General features: G+C 38.5%; 1 protein-coding gene across 12 annotated transcripts in view; it reads left to right on the forward strand.

The window, feature by feature from the left end:
* BICD1 (BICD cargo adaptor 1) overlaps positions 1-18,529 on the forward strand; it is a 166,601-nt gene extending 148,072 nt beyond the window's left edge. For 2 of the 12 annotated variants that reach the window (XM_074539075.1, XM_014264092.2), the window contains exons 9-10: positions 12,408-12,483; positions 18,294-18,529. In XM_074539075.1, the coding sequence (XP_074395176.1) occupies positions 12,408-12,483; positions 18,294-18,381 (164 nt within the window). In that variant the 3' untranslated portion in view covers positions 18,382-18,529. Of the gene's footprint in view, positions 1-12,397; positions 12,484-18,293 lie in introns of all 12 variants that reach the window. The other 10 variants (XM_074539076.1, XM_026790910.2, XM_074539078.1 and 7 more) reach the window with 6 other exon arrangements.
* The last annotated feature ends 613 nt before the right edge of the window (positions 18,530-19,142 follow it).

Consider the following 19,142-nt stretch of genomic DNA (forward strand, 5'->3'; position numbering starts at 1 on the left):
AGGTACATCTCTACATATTTAAAGTGTAAGGGTCTTGAGACAGGTCAGTGATTTATGTTACAGTTGTCCTTATGAATCTGCAACAATCTCTCTCAGCTTTGTGAATGCATTTGTCAGAATTTTATACCATCACATGCTTTAATCTCAGCCTGTGAGACTGACAGGTCCAAACCTGAGATTTTTCTGAGCATTCAGATTCCAGTGTTGGCAGGACAGGGTTAGTTCAGGATTAAGCAGGGAATTATTCATCATTGTTTTTACCAGTTTCTGGAAGATTTCTTACTGTTGTTAACAGATGAAAGGAATGATGCACCAAGTAGGATTTTTTCGCCATCTGTCTAATTATCTCTTTCCTGAAAGTAAGGAACAGTGAAGAATATTATTATGCTGCTTTTATTGGGAATGTTTAAAAGCCTTGTCTCACAAAGAGCTTCTGTTCTTAGACGATTTTTGCAGTCAAGCAAGACAGCAAAAAGTGTAGCAGCCCACACCTGTTTCTTCATCAAAGAGGGTGCAAAAAAGTAGCATCCAAACTCAAACACTGTGGAACAAAGTCTAGCTTGGCTTGAGGCTGAGTCCCCAGGAGCAGAGTGAGAATTAATCAAACCTACATTAAACAGAAACACGTTTTGGTTTTGTTCTTTTAAATTTGTGAATTATTTCCTTCAGAACAATTTTTCGCCTGTGTGCTGTGAGAGCTTCCCTGTCCTTTCATGAGCTCCTAGGGATGTGGGGACTGGGAAGCTTTAACTGGTCTCCTGTTTGGTTGGAGATGGAGACCAAGAGCCAAAGTAGCTGCAGTTGGTGGCAGCACAAACAGGACAGGTTCCTCTGCTCCATGAGCCCCATGCAGCAGCGAGCTGTGCCTGTGTTTCTCTTGCTCCTTCTGCTGCACTTGGTGCTTGGCACAAGAGGCTGCCTTTGCTTTGACTGCTGCTGGATACCTGGAGAGGGAAAGATGATTTTGGCAGAGGAAGACCAGCTGAATTGGAGACCTCTAGAGCAAGAGATTGTCACGTCCTGCTCCATTTCCACTTGAGTGCCTTCGGCTTTAGATCAGCATACAGGTACCTTTGACACAAAGCTGAGACAGCACGACTTGATCTGGGCTTTCTAATTGAACTAATGGCTCTTAACTGCCCGCAGGGGCTAAAAATACCACTCGGTGCTTTTCCAAAGTATCGTGTTCCGTTTCTCCTAGGTAATGGCATGCATTTAACTTTGTTGTTAGTTTCTTCTTTGCTTCTGTTCTGCTGACCTGTATTTTTACTTTCAAGTCTTTATTCTTCTGATTACAGCCAATATGTGCCCAGCACAATTCCAGCCCACCTTTGGATTGTATTTGTTTTCTTAACTACATGAAAAAGTCAGGGCATATAGAAAGCCTAGTGCTAGGTTTGGCAGTGTGTAACACTGAAAAATGACCTTTCCTTTGCAGTTGTGTTCAAACTCCTAGACTATGAAGTCACTAGGTGCCTCTTAATATACCACAGTTCCAAATATGAAATATGGTTCTCTCAACATCTTCAAGGAAGGAACAAGACTAAAAAGGTCTCCTGTAGTATCTGCCTTGACAGTACTCTTTTCTCTGTCAGATACTTTAGCATGGCAGTTCCAAAAGTTGAATATAAAGTTCTGCTATTTTAGCTTAAATTTGAATCAAGATCCTTATGTAGAAGATGTACCCGAAGTGAAAGGTTTCCCAGCAGGTTCTGAGAAGGACAGTTACCAATGGCTGCAGTTCTCACTCAGGGTCAACAACAAACCCCCTGAGAATCTCCGTTGTTGGAGCTCTGTCCAAACAAAATGTGGTGGATGCTTCTTTCTCCTGTTGTTTATGCTTAGTATTTAAAATCCCACACAGGAAAACACCGTAAAAACAAAAGTATTTAGTATTTTGAAGGAATACAGATCATGAGATCATAATGAGCAAACCTTCCTTTTAGAGAAATCTGTATGGTTGTATCCATTTTGTTTTATCACAATAGAAAAAGGAAAGTAGCAGCCTTAAATGTAACATATTTCCCTCAAATTCCAAGCCCAGATGAGGTCAGATATTTGGTTGACCCAAGCTAGGATAGACCCATGGATTTCAACAGAACTATGCTAGTTTTCTATGATCAAAACTGTGTATTTTTTGTAGTGCTTAGATTAATTGTTCTTCATTGTTACAAACCATTTCATAAAATGGTTCTTCTAAAAACCTTTTAAAAAACCCCAAAAAAGAACAAATCTGCAAAATTAGATGGTTTTGTTGGGTCACTCATTTCTGAAAGCACATTAAACCTGAAAGCACACTTGCTTTTCAGCTGTCTTTCAAGAGTGATTTACAGCCTGGCATTTAATTCCCACAAGAAGAGACTGATGTGGAAGATAAAGACAGCACAAAGAATGCCACATAATAGTATAGCAACTGCTCATGCACTGAGCTCACCACCTACCATACATAATTAAGGGTATATAATAGTTGCTCTTGCTGAAAAAATAATCCAAGATTAATTTCTGATGTAGCTCTATACTTACAGCAAATCAAATATGAATCACAATTTGATTCAAATAACAAATCACAAATAACTAGCTCTTGTTTGTTGGTTTACATTCTTACCATAAAATGTAACTTCATTTGTAAAATTCTATCCCAAAGGCAATTCCTAGAGTGTCACCAAGAACTAACTTAGAGCATCTGTAGGTGGAAAGTATTTTTTAAAGCTAACAAGGAAAATGAAAATAAAAAATCTCAGTGACCCAAATGCTGAGGTCCTAGGAAGTCTTATAATGAAATCTTTAAGCTGGAACTCAAGGGAAATTGCTTAAGAGTTGTCTTTGCTACTTGTCTTTACACTGAGAGTGGTTTAAAATGTGAAGAATAGGTAAGAAACCTGGGAGTGCACTGAGCTGTTTGATGTAGCACAAAAAATATTTAACACAACAAGGATCAGAGGATCTTCTCTGATAGGGAATTAAGGGCTTTTGATTTGTCATGTGAGGTCTTGAGTAACCTCTCTTGGCTCAAGAGATGAGGAATACACTCTCATGCTATTTTAAAGTATTTATTCTTTCTAGATTTTGAGCTTTTTTAAAGTGCAGTGTTTTAGATTTGACTTTCCAAAATATTCTATAAAAGAATATACTTTGTGTAATCAGAAGCTTATGTTCCTTCTGTATTTTTCTTTAAATAACCTTAAAGTGGAACTTGGCATGTGGTGCAAGATTGTTGGTTTTGTCCCTCCTTCTTGCTTTATCTTGTTTAAGTAGTGTGAAGAGATGGTGTGTTGTAAGTAGAAGCTCCCTTTCCCTCCAGATTTGGATGCAGGGATTGGGAAAATAAGCAGAGATTTTCAGGTTGGCACCTCTCTGCAGAGGAGGCTGTTTGGAGAGGTGTGCCTGTGTAAAGGTCAGAGAAATACATTTTTGATAGCAGGTTTGTGTCTACTTTCCTTGAGTGGTGAAAATGGTTTACATTCAAGGTCTTTAGCTGTGCACATTTTTTGTTTGTTTAGGAATCTTTTACCAAAACCAGTTTCAGCTTTGCTTTTGAGCTGAAGTACCAATGAAAGTGCCTCACAGATTTCTAAGCCTCGCTGCTGCAGGCATTGCTCCAATATCTCTACTTTGCTTTTTTATGCATGTCTCAATTTTGAAACAGCAGGACTGTCAGAAATTTGCACACAGAAAGCACAGCTTCTTTTATAAATGGCTGTGGAGGAAGTCCTTTGAGGAACACTGTCAGCTCAGAAATGAATTTTGCCAGGGGGGTGCTTTGTAGATCTTTGTGATTGCTCAGGTCACACAGTGAGGAGTTTTAAATATTTCTTATTTCTTTTTTGGGAATGATTTTTATAGATTGATGAAGAGGAAAATCAACATGATTAGGATCTAGATACTCCTTTCTGTGCTGATTTTAAGTCAGATAACTTTATTCTGAGCTCTTAGCAATGTGGATTTTTCTGTACATTAAGTGAAAGAGTTTATTCTTGAAAAGCAGGACAGGTGGTTAACCAAGTCACTACTATCATATTAAATATGCAGCCATATAATATTTAACTAGTCAGGCTGGTCTGTTCTGAATTGTTCTCTCAGGAAAGTTTGATTTCCTTCATCCAAGCAATCCAAAGCATGGAAGTTCTTCAGAACCATTATTTTTTTTAAAGAACTCACAGCTTTATTCTGGTAACATGAATTTAATCTGAGTACAAATTGCCCTTTGCTTCATTAGAGATCCATGGATGATTCTCCTAAGAATGGATGTTGTATTTTTATCTGCTGGGAATGTACTTGTGTTGATGATGATCCTGGACCTGCAAGATGTCTCTGAGCTTGTGCAATCAGACATGCCACTGGCTATTGTGAGAGTCATGCAACATCGGTTTAATCTGTCTCTGTTCTTCATGAAAAATGGATTTTATGTGATTTTAGTAGATTTTTTAAAAAGTCACGTGGAAGGGGTTTTTTTTTAAACCTGAATATGATGCTCTTCACAAAAGGGATAATTCAATCATTATTTACTTATTATCTGTGTTCTCTTTTTTTGTTCTGCATTGTCCTGTTTTCTGTGGGTTCTGTAAACATGCCATATTTGTGTCTGTGTGTGTTCATTGTTTGATGAGCAGTGTCAGTGCATATATACAGATCCATGTATATATCTTCCTGCTCTCAGGGCCATGTCCTGCATCTGATAATGCTCATTTAGCTCAGCTTAATGAGCAGTGCATATTTATGGCACTCCAAGCATGGTGTGTTGTCCCTGTGGAGGCCATTTTGAATTTGAGGAACAGTGTCCTTGCCAAGGACATTGGTTGGCTGTAACTGATGAAGAATTCAGCTGGCTAAATGTACTTTTACCTCTTGGTGCCACTGTGAACAGGACCTTTTCACTCTGTGCTTTTCCTCTCTTGCATTTAGCTTTCCAGTTGCCACTGATGAGACCAAACCCATACATTTCACGCTGATCAATATAATTTAGCTACTTCAATATGATTTAGCTATTATGGCATGAATTCACTGCAGTTCTACAAGTTTCGTTTAATTTTTATTTTTGTTTTTTCACTTTATAAAGAAAGCAATCCTGACATAAAATATTTTTTTCATGGAAGCCTAATTTGTTTGATGAGACATTAAATAATAATAATAAAAGAAGACTGCAGTGAAATCCATGCCTTACTGCTGTATATTTCATTAAAAGGTTATTGACATTTCTCTCTCTATCTAAGTTATGACATCATTGCTGGATGGAATGGTTTACATTAGCATCATTTGTTGAAGTTCTCCAGTGAAGTCTTATTTAGACTTCTGTTTGTTTGGTTTGTTTTATTATCTAGCTAAACAAGTACACAGATGACACATCAAATCTTTAAGGCATTTTACCAGATATTTGTTGCTTTCTCTGAAAATTTTAGGCTTTGGAATCCAGTCCTATCAATTAACTAAAAGAGATTGAAATATCCTTACAATGTTGGTGACAAAAGTCATCCATCTCTGTCTTCTTTTATTACAAGGTTTGAAGTGGTTTCGTGACTTGCTGATTTTTGCCATCAAATACACAGGAATATTCAATATTGTACTTTTTGCCTCATAAATTAGGCAAAGGGGAAGTGAGTCTCTGTTTAAATTAGACGTGCTGACATTTTAGCTCTGTAATAGAGCAGTTCCTCGGGATGCTGTGGTGTTTGGAGGAAGCTCGCAGCAATTCTTTAAATCAGACTAGTGTCCTTGATTGTAAGTATCTCCCTGTCTGCATTTTTTAGAGGTGTAAGAACCTTATAATTGTAAATTACATTGTTTCTTCCAAAGCCTACTAATGTTACTGCTCCCACTGACTTCAAACTTTGCATCAGGCCCTTCTTTCTCCATATAATAGTGCAAGTATTTTTGCTCTGGATGATTTTGTGACCTGAAAGGTATCCTTATGTTTCCATGGTTAACAACAAGATTGAAATGTGATGATTTATGTAATTTTAAGACCTTTCTTTTCCTCTTTTGAAATGTTTAAAATGTGTGTGTCTTTTAGTATTTCATGAATCATCAGACCTTTCTAAATGTGCTTTTTATGAACTGTATATGAAAGAAAGGAACTGAAGATATATTTTTCAGCTTATGCCATTTCCATTTCTGCTGTTTTACTAACCCATTATTTAGCTTCTCAGTAGATTTAATGAGGAATTATTTAAAGCATTCACAGAAACCATTTGAGAAATAACACAAGCACGTCGTGATATAGAAAGTGTGAAAAAGGCTACAGAACTGACAAGGAACCTCTTAATGTTCTGAGCCTGTAACTGGAGAAAAATGCATTTCATTAATTTTGCTAACAACAATGAGGTATTATTTCTTTTTTAAAAGCTATTCTTTATATGAGCTACAGGAAAAGGCAAGGCTGGCATATGGCTTTGTCATTATACTTTGAGCTAGCAGGCACATTACCACTGAAACAAGTGAACTGATAAGGGAACAGCTCTCTAGATTTTGGGTAATTCAGGTCTAAAAAGAAAATATAGATCAAGTCAAGCAGAATAAGGAAATTAAGGGTAAAAGCACTCCATGTAGCATAGCTGCTGTATAAATGAAAGAACTCAGTAGGACATAGCCAAGGAACCTGACATGTTCTGGAAGGCCCCTGAATGAGTGACCTACTAAAACAGGGCTGTCTGTGCTGTGTGCCAGGCAGGGCCTGAAGTGGTTAGTGATGCTCCAGGAGTCTGCCTGTGGAAATCACCCTGACAGACAGCATTTCCCTAAAGAAAATAGCAGTTCAACTCCCTACCTGCTCTTACTCTTGAGAATATTTAACAGCAAGCCTCTGTTAGGTTAACTCTGCCTGACCTTGTCCTGAAGTGCTCAGAGGAGGAGCAGAAGGAGGGCCTGTGTCAGGAGCTTGTGGTTGTAGGAACAGTGGGACATTCCTGAGCCTGCTTTGCAAGAAAAAGAAGATGAGCATGGGGAGATGACAGGAGATGAGGATTTTAGATGCATCCTACTGCATCTTAAGGATATATCTATACATTAAGGGAATGTATAGATATTGGTAGTTAATGGGAATTCAGCAACATGCTCACATCTCCTATTCTTCAAATAGTTTTTAAGAAGACTAAGAAATAAGTAGTGGGAGAATTAATTGTTGTTGCAACTTCTCCAATTAAAAGTAATCTAAGCTATTAGGTTTCCTGAATAGCAAGCTTAGGATGTGGGTTACCTGTGTACTTGCACTCTCAACACAGGAATTTCATAGTAGATTATCTTTACCATGAAGAAATCTGGAAAAGACACTTGGTTGACACATTTCTCTATCTCCAAGCAGTGATCCATTATTCAGTTTAATGGAACTGAGGTAGAATTGAGACAGTGGGAAATCACACATAATGTGGGTGCTGGAAAGTGTGCAGGAGCTAAGCAGCACCTGGTGAACTTGATTTGGCTGCCAGTGTGCAGCAGTGCCAGGATGGGGCTGGCCCTCATGCAGTGGTAGAATGGTCCTGCACAAGGGCCAGTCCTCCTGCTCTGCTCCTTTGGCTCACAGGACAAGCTGAATCAATCCTGGTCTGAGCAAACTGGAGTTAGTTAGGCCAGCCAGGCTCCAGATGGAGCTGCTCCACCAGAGCCCTCTCCCTCCTGCAGAAACATGGAGCTGTGTCCAGTTTTCTGACAGACTGATCTGCTGGGGCTGTATGTAGGGCAGAGGTAACTGTGTCATTTACAGACTCAAACTGACCCTGGGAGCATGAGAAGGGAGACACACTTCTAATCTTTGACCTGTGCCATTGTTTGTGGCTTTTTCTGAAGGTAAGTCACAGCTGTCCTCTCACCAGTTCTTTGTGATAACTATTGCCTCTTAAAGGTCCCTCTTATTCTTTGTGATAACTATTGCCTCTTAAAGTTCCTCTTGGCCTTGAGGAAGGTCAAAGGTTTCTTGGCATTCATTAGAAAAATATGAAGATAAATTATAAGTGAAAACAGCTGTCACATAATTGTATAAACTTATGTCCTTGTCACTCCTGTAGATAAAAAGTTTGAGGACTTTTGTCATCCTGTCAGATTGTACCTTGAAAGCATCTCTACAAATCTCAGCAAGGAGGGCAAGCATCTTAGTACCCTCTGCCCCATTCTTCTTGACATCTCGCATTTGTCTTTTGGTTTGGAAATTTTCCTTGTTTCTCACCTTTGAGCAGAGAGGATTGATTTATTGTCTTTGTAGGTCTTGCTCTGTGATATGACACATTTTTACATCTGCACAACTAGAAGGCAGCTGATCTCTTCTTTGCCCAGTACTTTCAATTCATGCTATTACCCCTTCTTTCTTTCCCATTAAATTGACATTTCAGGGATGAAAACAATTTGTGACTGTATTAGTGGAGACAGCTTCTCTTGGCAAGTAGATTTTCAATAACAGCTTCATAGACATGTTATCAAATTCCTCAGACTTGGTGGAGCAAGTTCAATTGACATTGGGTAGCCTAACACAAAGTCAGATAGCCTGAAAACTTTTACCTAGGAAAGAAGGAGTTTCTGTTGGCCTGACGTGATCAATGGGATGCTAGGAAAGTTTTGTTTTAACAGACTGAAAAAGCCTCATTCTCACATTTGGTCATAAACATTTATTGACAGATTTTCATTTATCAAGAACAGATTTTTTCCCAATGTTTTCATATGAGAAATGCAAAATATGTAGCAGTACCTGTTGATTGGTTTGCTGTTTGGCTCTCAATTTTGCCGTTTCAGATAAAAGAGGAAAAAACTTTCATTGATTAACTGAACAAAGTGCAGTTAGCAGTCTTTTTTGCTTATCTTGGGATTCTGAGTAGTCTTGCTGTTTGAGAGCACTGTAGAGATTAGGAATTTACTGAGAGTCAGAATGTGCTGAAATGTTCATTGCAGTGTGCTGGGTCCTGAGCAGGTGGGACTGGAAATGCTTGCATGTAGATTTTTCACTGAGGACATTGCTGATGTCAACAGAAGGCAAACCCATCTCAGACACAAATAACCCAATAAAGCAGACCTGTGTTGGTTAAAGTCACCCAGTTCACAGATTGGAGGGCAGAGCACATCTTGTGACACCAGGGAAATGTGTTGTTTTTGTGGCTGAGCCAAAGGGAAGCACAGGAAAAACTCTCTTTTTGGTGAGGTTTGCTCTCAGTGGATAATTTATAGCAGCACATTCGGTGCTCATGTGAGCAGATGTAGTTTCTCGGAGCCTGGTGGTTTTTTTTAAATGCTCTTACACCAGGAGCTGATTAGCCTGATTAGGACTGGGCATTAGGTTCCAGAGGAAAATCAGCAGTGGCTAATCTGTGAGAGAGGAAATCTCTGAGCTCTTTACATCATCTTTGTACAAGTGGCTAAAATGTCAGGAACTGAAAAATTGAAACAGGACAGACATATAGCACAAGTCAAAGCTCACATTTCCAATAGAGCCAGTGGTAGGAGTTGTTGAATATTGTCACAAGACTCTGCAGGCACAGGTCCTGCTGAATTCAGTGAAAACTGGCATGTGAATTTCTGTGTACAATAGCTGCTCTTTGCCATCTCTGGTTGAAATGAGCATTAAAATTAATTTCTTTGTTATAGGTTCATGGCATTGTAAAAGGACTTGAGATCAGCCAACTATCTCCTGCCCCAAAGTGGTTTATTTCCTAACAGCAAGTGAAGATGATGGAGAAATAAGATAGTCTGTATTTAATAACTTTATTGATGATTTCCTTGGAGTGTCAGAAGACACAGCAAAGAGTGTAATCTGTGTCTGCACCCCAAGTAACTTCTACATAAATGACAGACTGTCCTTTCACTCTGTAGCTTGACTGACAGGCCCTGATATTTGAAAAGTACAAGTAACAGGGTTCTTCCAATATGATTTAAAAATGTATTTTTACTTTTTTTTCAGTAAAAACGAACATGTCTTTCTTACCTTGTCTTTGTGGCATGTGACATTAGAATTAGTCAAGACTTTTTTGAGAGTTTTAACCTTCAGAGTATTTCAGAAAGAAACAAACATTTTCTTAATACAGGGAGGAATTCCTTAGTAGAAAGAAGTCATTTTATGATTGTCATGACATTAGAGAAGGGTGTTATAAATCCTCCAAAATACTTAAAAGGATTAAATATAGAAGGAATAAAGTTAGCTCTCGCACAGCTCCTTGGACATAAGTAGATAAGAAGCTCCTTTGAATTTGAAATGTGTCTATGTAAGCCATATGCATTCTGCTTAGCTCTTTCCTAGCATAATCCTCAGAAACTTCACTCCTGGAGGATGTGGGAGGACAATTCAGTCATCTTAAGACATGTGGATCACTAGATCTGGTTCTGATGTGAACGTGAGCCAGACTGCAAGAGCTTTGCTGACACCAGCTAGAATGGTGTTTCACACAAAGTCAAGGGAGTATGCTCACTGAAATATTATTATCCAGCTTGCATAATCCTCCCAGAACCTGGCTCACTATTCAAGCATTCTGCCAAATGCAGCAGATCAAGATGCATCATAAAATATTTGCACCATGTTTGAGATATTAGAACAGGATCATAAATCAGGCATTTGTGGTGTTCTGGGAAAGTCTGTCAGAACGATTTCTTCTGTATTAGTGAAACCTTTCTGCACCTTTTCATCACACAGCATTCTGTTCTGTGTTTCTTTCCTCACTGATGACCTTGTATACCCTGTCAGGCATGACTTTACTTAGGACTTCTGCAAACTATTTTGTTTAGAATAAAGCATTAATTTATTTTTTTGGCCATCATTTTCTGTCTGCAGTTAGCCCCATCTGTCTGTTTCTCAGACACCTCTTATTTTAATTGAGCTTTGGGCTGACATGACAAATGACAAATTCATGACTCAAATACATTGCTAACTCTTGCGCTCCTCTGCTAAAAGATGCAGTGAGGACTGTAGTGACAATCCTGGTAAATGAGAGTGCCAGAGTATTCTTTCTTACTCCCATTTCTGGTGCCAGCACAAACTCTGCAGTTATTTTTCTAGAAAATAGCTCCAAACTCTTCTTCTCTGTGCTGAAGCAGGAAGAAACCAGTGATTTGGGTACACTTGCTTCTTACCCACTGGAGGTCAGCACAGATCTGCACAGGAGCTAGGGAGAGGCCCTGTGGGCTGGTATGGCAGGGAAATGTTGTAACAGTGGATATGATGCTCAGTGTGCTATGAAGATGTGTTGCTCTGCAGCACCTGATGTCATCTCAGCACTCTTGACAGCAAATTACTTGTGCATTCTTCCATTGTTTGATGCAAAGGATAGAAGGGGGTTTTGAAACACATCTACATTGTAAAGAGAAATGAATATTGGCACTGAGCTTAAAGTAGCAACCAATTGAAAAAAAAAATTCCTTCCAAGTATTTGGAGTTCCCTTGTCTTTTAAGGTTTAGGGGAAAATAACCCTGGTCCATCAAAGAGACCAGGGAGAATCAAATTGAGAATCAATCAAAGAGACCAGAGAATCAGATTGAGCAGGCAGGAAGGATGATAGGTTTGCAAATCCTGCTGGAGACAAAAAACAATCTCCAGTAATTTTTCATAGGCTCAGAATTTCAGCCATAGATTCTAATGTTTGAAAATATCCTGATGTGTGACAGTCTTAATCACACAGGCAGTGGAATGAAAGGCCAGAATGCTGCAGGGAAAAAGAGCAAATCTTGAGATCTGGAAATCTCAGTAAACACTACTGACTTAGAAAGCAGGGTTGCCTTGTTCAACTACTTCCATGAAGCCCCACAAGTATTTTCCAGTCTAAAGCTGTCTTCATATTTTGAATGTCACAGGAAAACATAGCAATGAAGGATTATTTGGCTTTACTGTTATTTAATAAATAAGGAACCATAATACAGCTTTGCAAGTGATTAATATGGACACTTTGACAGGGAATTGATAAAATAATTGAGACAAAACAGTGAAACTGACTTTATCAAGTTCTCTGTTTTTCCTACAAAAAACCCCAATCTCACAAGCATTGTTCAGAAATTGAAAAGACTTTCTTACAGCTTTTTGTTGTATGTTGTAATGAGATGACATAATTGTTTTCATATGGATATGAGTTTTTTGGATAAATTCTGAGTAGCTTTATTGACACTTTTCATGTTAGATGTGAGCAAAACAAGATGATGAGCAGAAGAATGAGAAGTACAAGGTTTAAACCCAGATCCTGAATACAGCCCATTACTGCTGTCTGCTTAAACAAAAATTTGTCAGTGCTAAGGGAAAACAAACAAAAATGTTTCCAGTGCTCCTTCTGAAAAGGAGAAGAATACAACAGCCAATGTCACTGCTATCAGAAAAAAGGTGTTTCTGTCAGATAAGGCACCAAGAGCACATTCCTCACTAAATCTCTCCCTGAGATGCCTAGGCTGTGTAGTGCTGTTACTAACCCTTGCTCTGTAATCTCTCTGTATATATGTCTAATTTATCAGTTTCTTGTAGATTGTCAGCAGCCTGCTGCCTCCATACCGCCACACGGCTCACAACTAGCCAGGGGGCCAGATTGCCAGACTGTCAGGTAAACTCCACTAACTCTCCTCCCTTTGCACAGAGCTGCATGCATGCCTGCCACCCCCTTCTCCTCATCCTCCTCCTCTTCCTCCTCCTCAGACAAAAGCTCTTCACTTTGTCTCTAAGAGCAAACCTTTAACAGCTTGAGGAACAGCGGTAATTTCTGCAGTGACAGCACCAACATGAGTCACAGCATTCGTGCACTCGCTTCCCTGTAAAACTATGGAAAAAATGCCAAGCTGGATCTTGCAGCCCTCATTTGATATTTTGATGCAGTTTCTCAGTGATGCCAAAGTAGTAATGAATTTATTTTGTTGCTAGAAAGATTTACTGAAATGAGCGACTTTTAATTTCAGGCTTCTCTTTTGTAAGGTGGGATTTTAAAGGCATTGGTGAGATTTTAGCAGACACTTCTAAGTTCTCCCTGACTTGGAAATTCAGACCTAAGGCAATCAGTTTTTAATCCTGTTTTTAAAAGTAAACTCCTGATGTCCTTGTTCATAGGTGGTGCAAAGGCCACATAATGCTTCTGGGATGGCTAGGTTAATCAAGGCACAACCCCAAACCTAAGCAAAGCAAAAGGACATTACAATGATTTTATCTGTTCACAGCACATTCTGTGCTAATATTCACTTATGTCTCTGCACTAATTTGAAATAATTTACATTGTTTTAGGCCTTTGCCTGAACTGCAGTGACCAAGTTAGTGCCTCTCTTTTATTGCCTACAAAGTGGAAGTACTATTATCTTCTTTACTATGTAAGAGTAATATGAAAATTTTACTGAGAAGTTAGTGTAAACTCATTATAACTGGAAAGAATAATTTACTGATTTGCAGTTTGGAGTTCTACAGCTCACTGAAAAAAAAGACAAGTTACATTTAAAATCCTTAATATGCCAGTAAAGTGATGCTGCTGTATTTTAGATGTTAGAGCAATTTGAGATTAGCAATAGGTGCTTCTGTACACATGGAAGGTTAACATCAACAATTTTAACCCTATTTAATTTAATTAAAGGCTGTTCCTTCCAGAGCTACTCTCCTAGTGATGAATATGCTCAAATACCATCCCTCTCTACACGCAAAGCAAGAATTCCTTCTGTAATTTCACATTATCTTCTCATAAATCTGCAAACATTACCTTGTTCTGATAATTTAAAATATGGTTAATATTTGAAAAACTTCAGATCAGTCACCCTACAAACAGCATACACCTTACACACTTAGCTGAAAAACTGACTTTCAGGTGACTACTTTTTTTACCACTAGATTTGTACTTGTCTGGTGAAGTCAAAACAGCACTGATTTTGATAGATTCACAAAAACATTGATTTTGATAGATTCACATTGCTGCCTTGCTTGCCTCTGCCACATTACCTGCCCAGCTCTGTAAAGCAGTGATGCATAACAATAGATTTAATGCAAGTCAGCATGATGACATAAATTGAGTTGTTTATATAAAGTAATTGGAGTCTGGAGGAAAATTTGAGGGCATTTAAGGACCAATTAGACTTACTGAGGTTTGGATTTTCTAAATGCAGCAGAGAAGGAAGCCAGGAGCTTGTCCCACCATTCCTTGTCCTCTGACTGTCCTTGAACTCACCCATTTTGAGAGAAAGCTGTTCTTGTTTTTTAAAGTCTCCAACACAATTCTTGCAATATAATGTGACCTCTGAATGGCATTTCAGGCAGGACTAAATAGCTGGTTAAAGCTTGTGCTTCACACAGATGTTTTCCACATCCTGCAGTGTCTAATTGTGTTCAAACCAGTTAACTGACCATGGCACAGTAGATTCACAGAGAGCTTTCCCTCATTCATTAGCTATACTGTGGTTTTTTACTGGGACTTTATAACTCTGGCATCTTTAGTACATGTGACTCCAGCACACAGGCTTTGGTAAATCTCACTAGATAAGCAAGGCAGTTTCAAGCCAAATGAGACTCCAGGGCAGATCTAGTCAATACATTTTGGCTTTACATTGGTCTTTTTGCTTGAATATGCATGTTTCAACTGAAACTCGATTGGAGGATCTGTGAGAACTTTCCTTAAGAGATTTTTTAAAATTAAATTGAGGCAGCAGTGCCCAAAAGTCTCGCTCTGCCTTCCATGCATCACCTCAGTTTCTAGTCTAGGGATATGGGGCAAGCACCCAAATCTAGGCCTGCCCTGACAATTACTGGATGCTGTTCCCCCTTCCCAGCACCTGTAACTACCTCTCTGATGGACCATATTGGACAAGACTTAAATATTGCCATTATCCAATATTAAAAAGAGCACGCCCATGTTTGGATTGTATTCAGGTTTCTGTTGAATGCACTGAAAACCTCATTTTCATTATCAGAGCCAAAACTCTAGGCCGAAATTATCTATTAATAAAAAAAAATAAACCACAGCTCCCCAGTACCTCAAATGAAATTAATATTGCCTTTTAATATGAAATAATGCTTTTATTTATATATAAAATATTAATATATTTATATTACTATTACTATTATATATTAATATATTATAAATAAATATTAAAATAATTCTTATATTATTTATATAAAGTAAGAAATAAAGTTAAAGGAGGGTAAAATATGCAACTTAACACATGCAAAATTTCTGCATTCTGAAAATATCATTGGTCTGTTTCTGTTTTCCTTTGCTAGTTTGTTACAGTTGCAATCAATGTCAGACAATGTTGCATGTGAATGACATCTCTAAGCCAGAACAGAGCACTTAGAAACACTGAAGGGCTTTGCACATAATTTCCAGTTAATTTTAGAAATACATGATTAGTATTTTGAGTGCCAGGGAAATAAAATGAAAGAGCTGCATAAAACCAGACAATAATACTAACACAAAAATATTTCACAGACTTTATTCATCAATTGAATGAATGCATCCCCAAATGATACTGGCATTTAAAGAGATATTCATCAAGTCTGTAAAAAACAAATGTTTTTAAAACTACACATATCCTATTGGGTGAATATTCTTCCTTATTCTCTGTTTATAGTCAAAAACTCAAGTTCTTCCATGTCTCTGTCCTGCTTTGTGTTATTAATCTGCCCTGCTGTCTGTGACTGCCAGTGTGTCTGATAGCTCAGCTCCAGGACCTGCTGCCACCAACACCTCTACTGCCATAAAAAGCACATTGAATACCATGTGTCACTTGCTGATTCTGATGTATTTTTAGTTTATGTACTGCTACAGCAAATCTGCATTAATGAACTGGATGAATTGTGTTTCTGAAGAGAGGAAGGTATAACAGTAGAGTTTTAGAAAAAGATTTGAATCTATTGGAGCTGCAGGTGATGTGTTTATATATGCTGCTATAAAGGTGCCTGATAGCCTTGACATTTTTTTTCTCTTCCCAGTGCCCTTAATATTTATCATTGATTGAAAAGGAGATAGCGAGACAAATTTTTCTATTTCTTCTGTGCTTGTATTTCAAAGTAAGAAGCAATGCAGAATTACCAGGAAAAGAAAATTAATATAACTCCAAGCACAGTGCTTAGAATTGCTAATCTGAGCATACCCTGGGATAGTCTGTAGTACAGCTTTTACACTCATGGCTGGCTTTGTACTGAAGGTCATGCCATAAAGTTGTTTATATTTGCGTAGAGGAGAATCTTATGTGTCTCAAGGAGGTTCTTTCAGGCCACTGATGCTGTACATAGCTAGTTGTAGCTACAGCCATTTCCTCACCAGTCTTCTCCCTCAGAGCATGAGCATCTTTTGTTGCTTATTTTAAAGTTAGGAAGGAAGCCCCAAAAGGCAAACACATCTCTGCTAATGAGCAAGGAATGTGTGTGCTGAGTTTCTGTTCCTCTCTGGCAATTACAGGAGTCCTGTTTAAAAAGAAACAAGGCAGCAAGGGAGAAGATTAAGTCAGTCTTTGTAGGGTTGTGTAATCACCTCCTTGTCTTCCCTAAATGGGATGTTAAGATTCTAATTCAGTTTTCTGTGTCTGAAGGAATTAAGGCTAGTGCTTCTCCTAAGCCTATCTTGGAAACTTAGGAGGTGCTGAAGCCAGGCTCTGGATGAGTGGATAAGTTTGAGAGTAAATACAGAGCTTTTGGGTCAATCTGCAGTCACTCCTGAGACAGTCATTGGTGTGGGGCAGGTAAAGATCTCAATGAGATCTCTCTGTGGATGCTGTATCTGCATCTGCATGTGGCAGAATATGACAGAAGGAAAAGATGGATATAGCCATGGAAACAATTACTTCTTCTACATAGTCCATAACACTTCACACTTTGGGACTGAACTGTTAGACAGCTGAGCATAAAACAAAGCTTGTGAGATCCTGAGCTTCTACAACCCTCTCTCACCCCCCATTTTCCTATCAGGAAACTCATCTTCAGGAGCCTTACTGGGAAACAGGATCTAACTTAAAACATGCAATTTTATGATCTTCAAAAAGCCCAGAGGTGCAAGGACTGTAGCTCCTGTAGAATTGTGTATTTGGGGTTAAAGCCTCTCAGATTTTCTGATTTGAAAATGTGGACATTGCCATCAAGTTACTTAATGGTGGTGGTGTACACTTCTTTCTTTCTTCAGTCAAACACAATGTCATCTCTTTGTTTCCTTAAGTAAATGCTGTGTGTGGAAACCAAAGACATTTTCAGTACTGCTGGCATTTCCAGTAGCATTTTTCCAAACACCTCTGGCATTTCAAATTGATTCATTTCCAGCAATAGGCTAATTGCATTCCTTCAGCCAGAACTCCAATAGTCTGTGCTGCAGAGATAATATATAAAAGTGCAGTTTCTAAAGGAGGAAAACAGAGAAGGCAAATTCTCTTGAAGACAGAGACATAAATGATGGTGCTTTATCATACATCACAGCTTGGAATAACTTCAACACTGTAGAACATTTGAAGCATTAAGGGGAAAAACTCTTCCCAGACCCATTAAAGAACTGGGGATTTTGGTATTTTTCTCCTTTTTTTTTTCCTTTTGCTTCTCTTTATAAATGAAATTTTCTTGCATTTTGTTTTGGTATCTTGTTTTTCTACAGCTCTGCACCAAGAAGTGGGGTGTGTTTGTGTTAGCTGCCCCTTTTCTTTGTTGCTACTCCAGCCCCTGTAAGCTGGTTCAGGCCTCTCTGCACTATGTCCCAGTGAGTGCTATAAATGCACTCTAGACAGGTGAATTAACAGGTGAATGATGTTATCAGACAAATTGTACATGAGAAACAGTAAATGACAGAAATATATGACAGAACAAAAAGGGTTTGAGCAGCATAAAACCCCAAAGAAAACAGAACATAAGAAATCCCCACACTTTGGGAGTGTAAATTACATAATGTGTAATGGTTAAGGGACCTGATGAAGAAGGGAACACTGTATTTGTACCAATGAATTAGTAAATAGGTCAAATTCAATAAGGCATCACATTTTCACAGAGCTATGAAACCTGATTTCCAGCCTGGCACTGGCCTTCATTTCAAAAAGGGAATCAGCTGCATATAGAAAATCTTCAATACTCACCTAAAGATGGCACCTGCATCTTGTCCTTCAGATTTGCTCTCCCATTTCATAGATGCATTTTTTTCTCCGCACAGTCTTTGTCATCCCAGCATGCAAGCAGCAGTTGTGTACAGGAATTGTGAAGTGGGATATCTGGTCCACCTCACAAACACATCCAAGTCTCACTGACTTGCTGTGCACTGAGAGTTTTCTGTATGTATACTGTGTGTCTGAGGATATGGATTTAGAGATGAGGCTTCACCCCCTTTTAAAGTTCATTTCCAGCCCTGTACTATTTACATGCTTGTAAAATTTTGCCTTGTATTTTAAGCACTTTTTCTCTTTTCTTTTTAATTTTCAGTCCTAATGCTCTTCCAGAAGAGCAGCCACATTCCAGCTCTCAGTGTGCCCCTCTCAACTGTCTCTCTAAGCCTCCTCCTTACCCCTAATCTTCATATGCAACGTAAGAGAGAATGCAAACAGAGTGGAGCTCATGCAACAAAGGTTGGGGTTGTTCCCAGCAAGTGGGTGGACAATCCTGCCTTGTTGCTGCATTGGCAAGTCTGGATTCATATCCCCTGCTCTGGCAACTGAGGGAAGGTTGAGAAGAAGAACACAAAGCACAGAGCCCAACCTATCAAGAAGACTTTTTATGGTTCCTCTGATTGTACTCAAACTGTGCTATCACAACTGAAGTGTAGTGAAATTTAACATCTCAACAAAAAAAAATGTTCCTCCCAGCTGCTTGGCTTTACCTCTGAAATGATGAGAGACTTAAGCCAATGTTAAAAAAATATGTTACAAAAATCTACCCTCACATCCTCTAAGTTCAGCCATAGGAACCAGTTCAAATTTCTTTTTGTCTTCAAGGGTGTGATATTTATTTCTTACTTTATTTGCACCAGAATTTTGTGTTTATAAAATACAGTCCTTTTTTTTTTTTTTTTTTGGTGAGAGTTGTATTTAACTAATTTTATTTTTTAAATCCAAGCAGAAATAGCTTCAGTGAAGAATGACTGTGTTAATATGAAAAAAAGGCTTGTTGCATTGGCCAGCATATGGCCAATTTTTATTGCACAAAAATGTTGGAAATGGGTTGAATTGGAATGTTAACAATGACTGTATATTTTGCTGCTGCACTGATATTGTTTATGCACTTGTTTTTTTAATTCCTATGACACTAGCTTCTGGTTTTGTTCTAGCTCTTCAC

Source organism: Zonotrichia albicollis, chromosome 4 (assembly GCF_047830755.1).
Source record: "Zonotrichia albicollis isolate bZonAlb1 chromosome 4, bZonAlb1.hap1, whole genome shotgun sequence".
Classification (NCBI taxonomy): domain Eukaryota; kingdom Metazoa; phylum Chordata; class Aves; order Passeriformes; family Passerellidae; genus Zonotrichia; species Zonotrichia albicollis.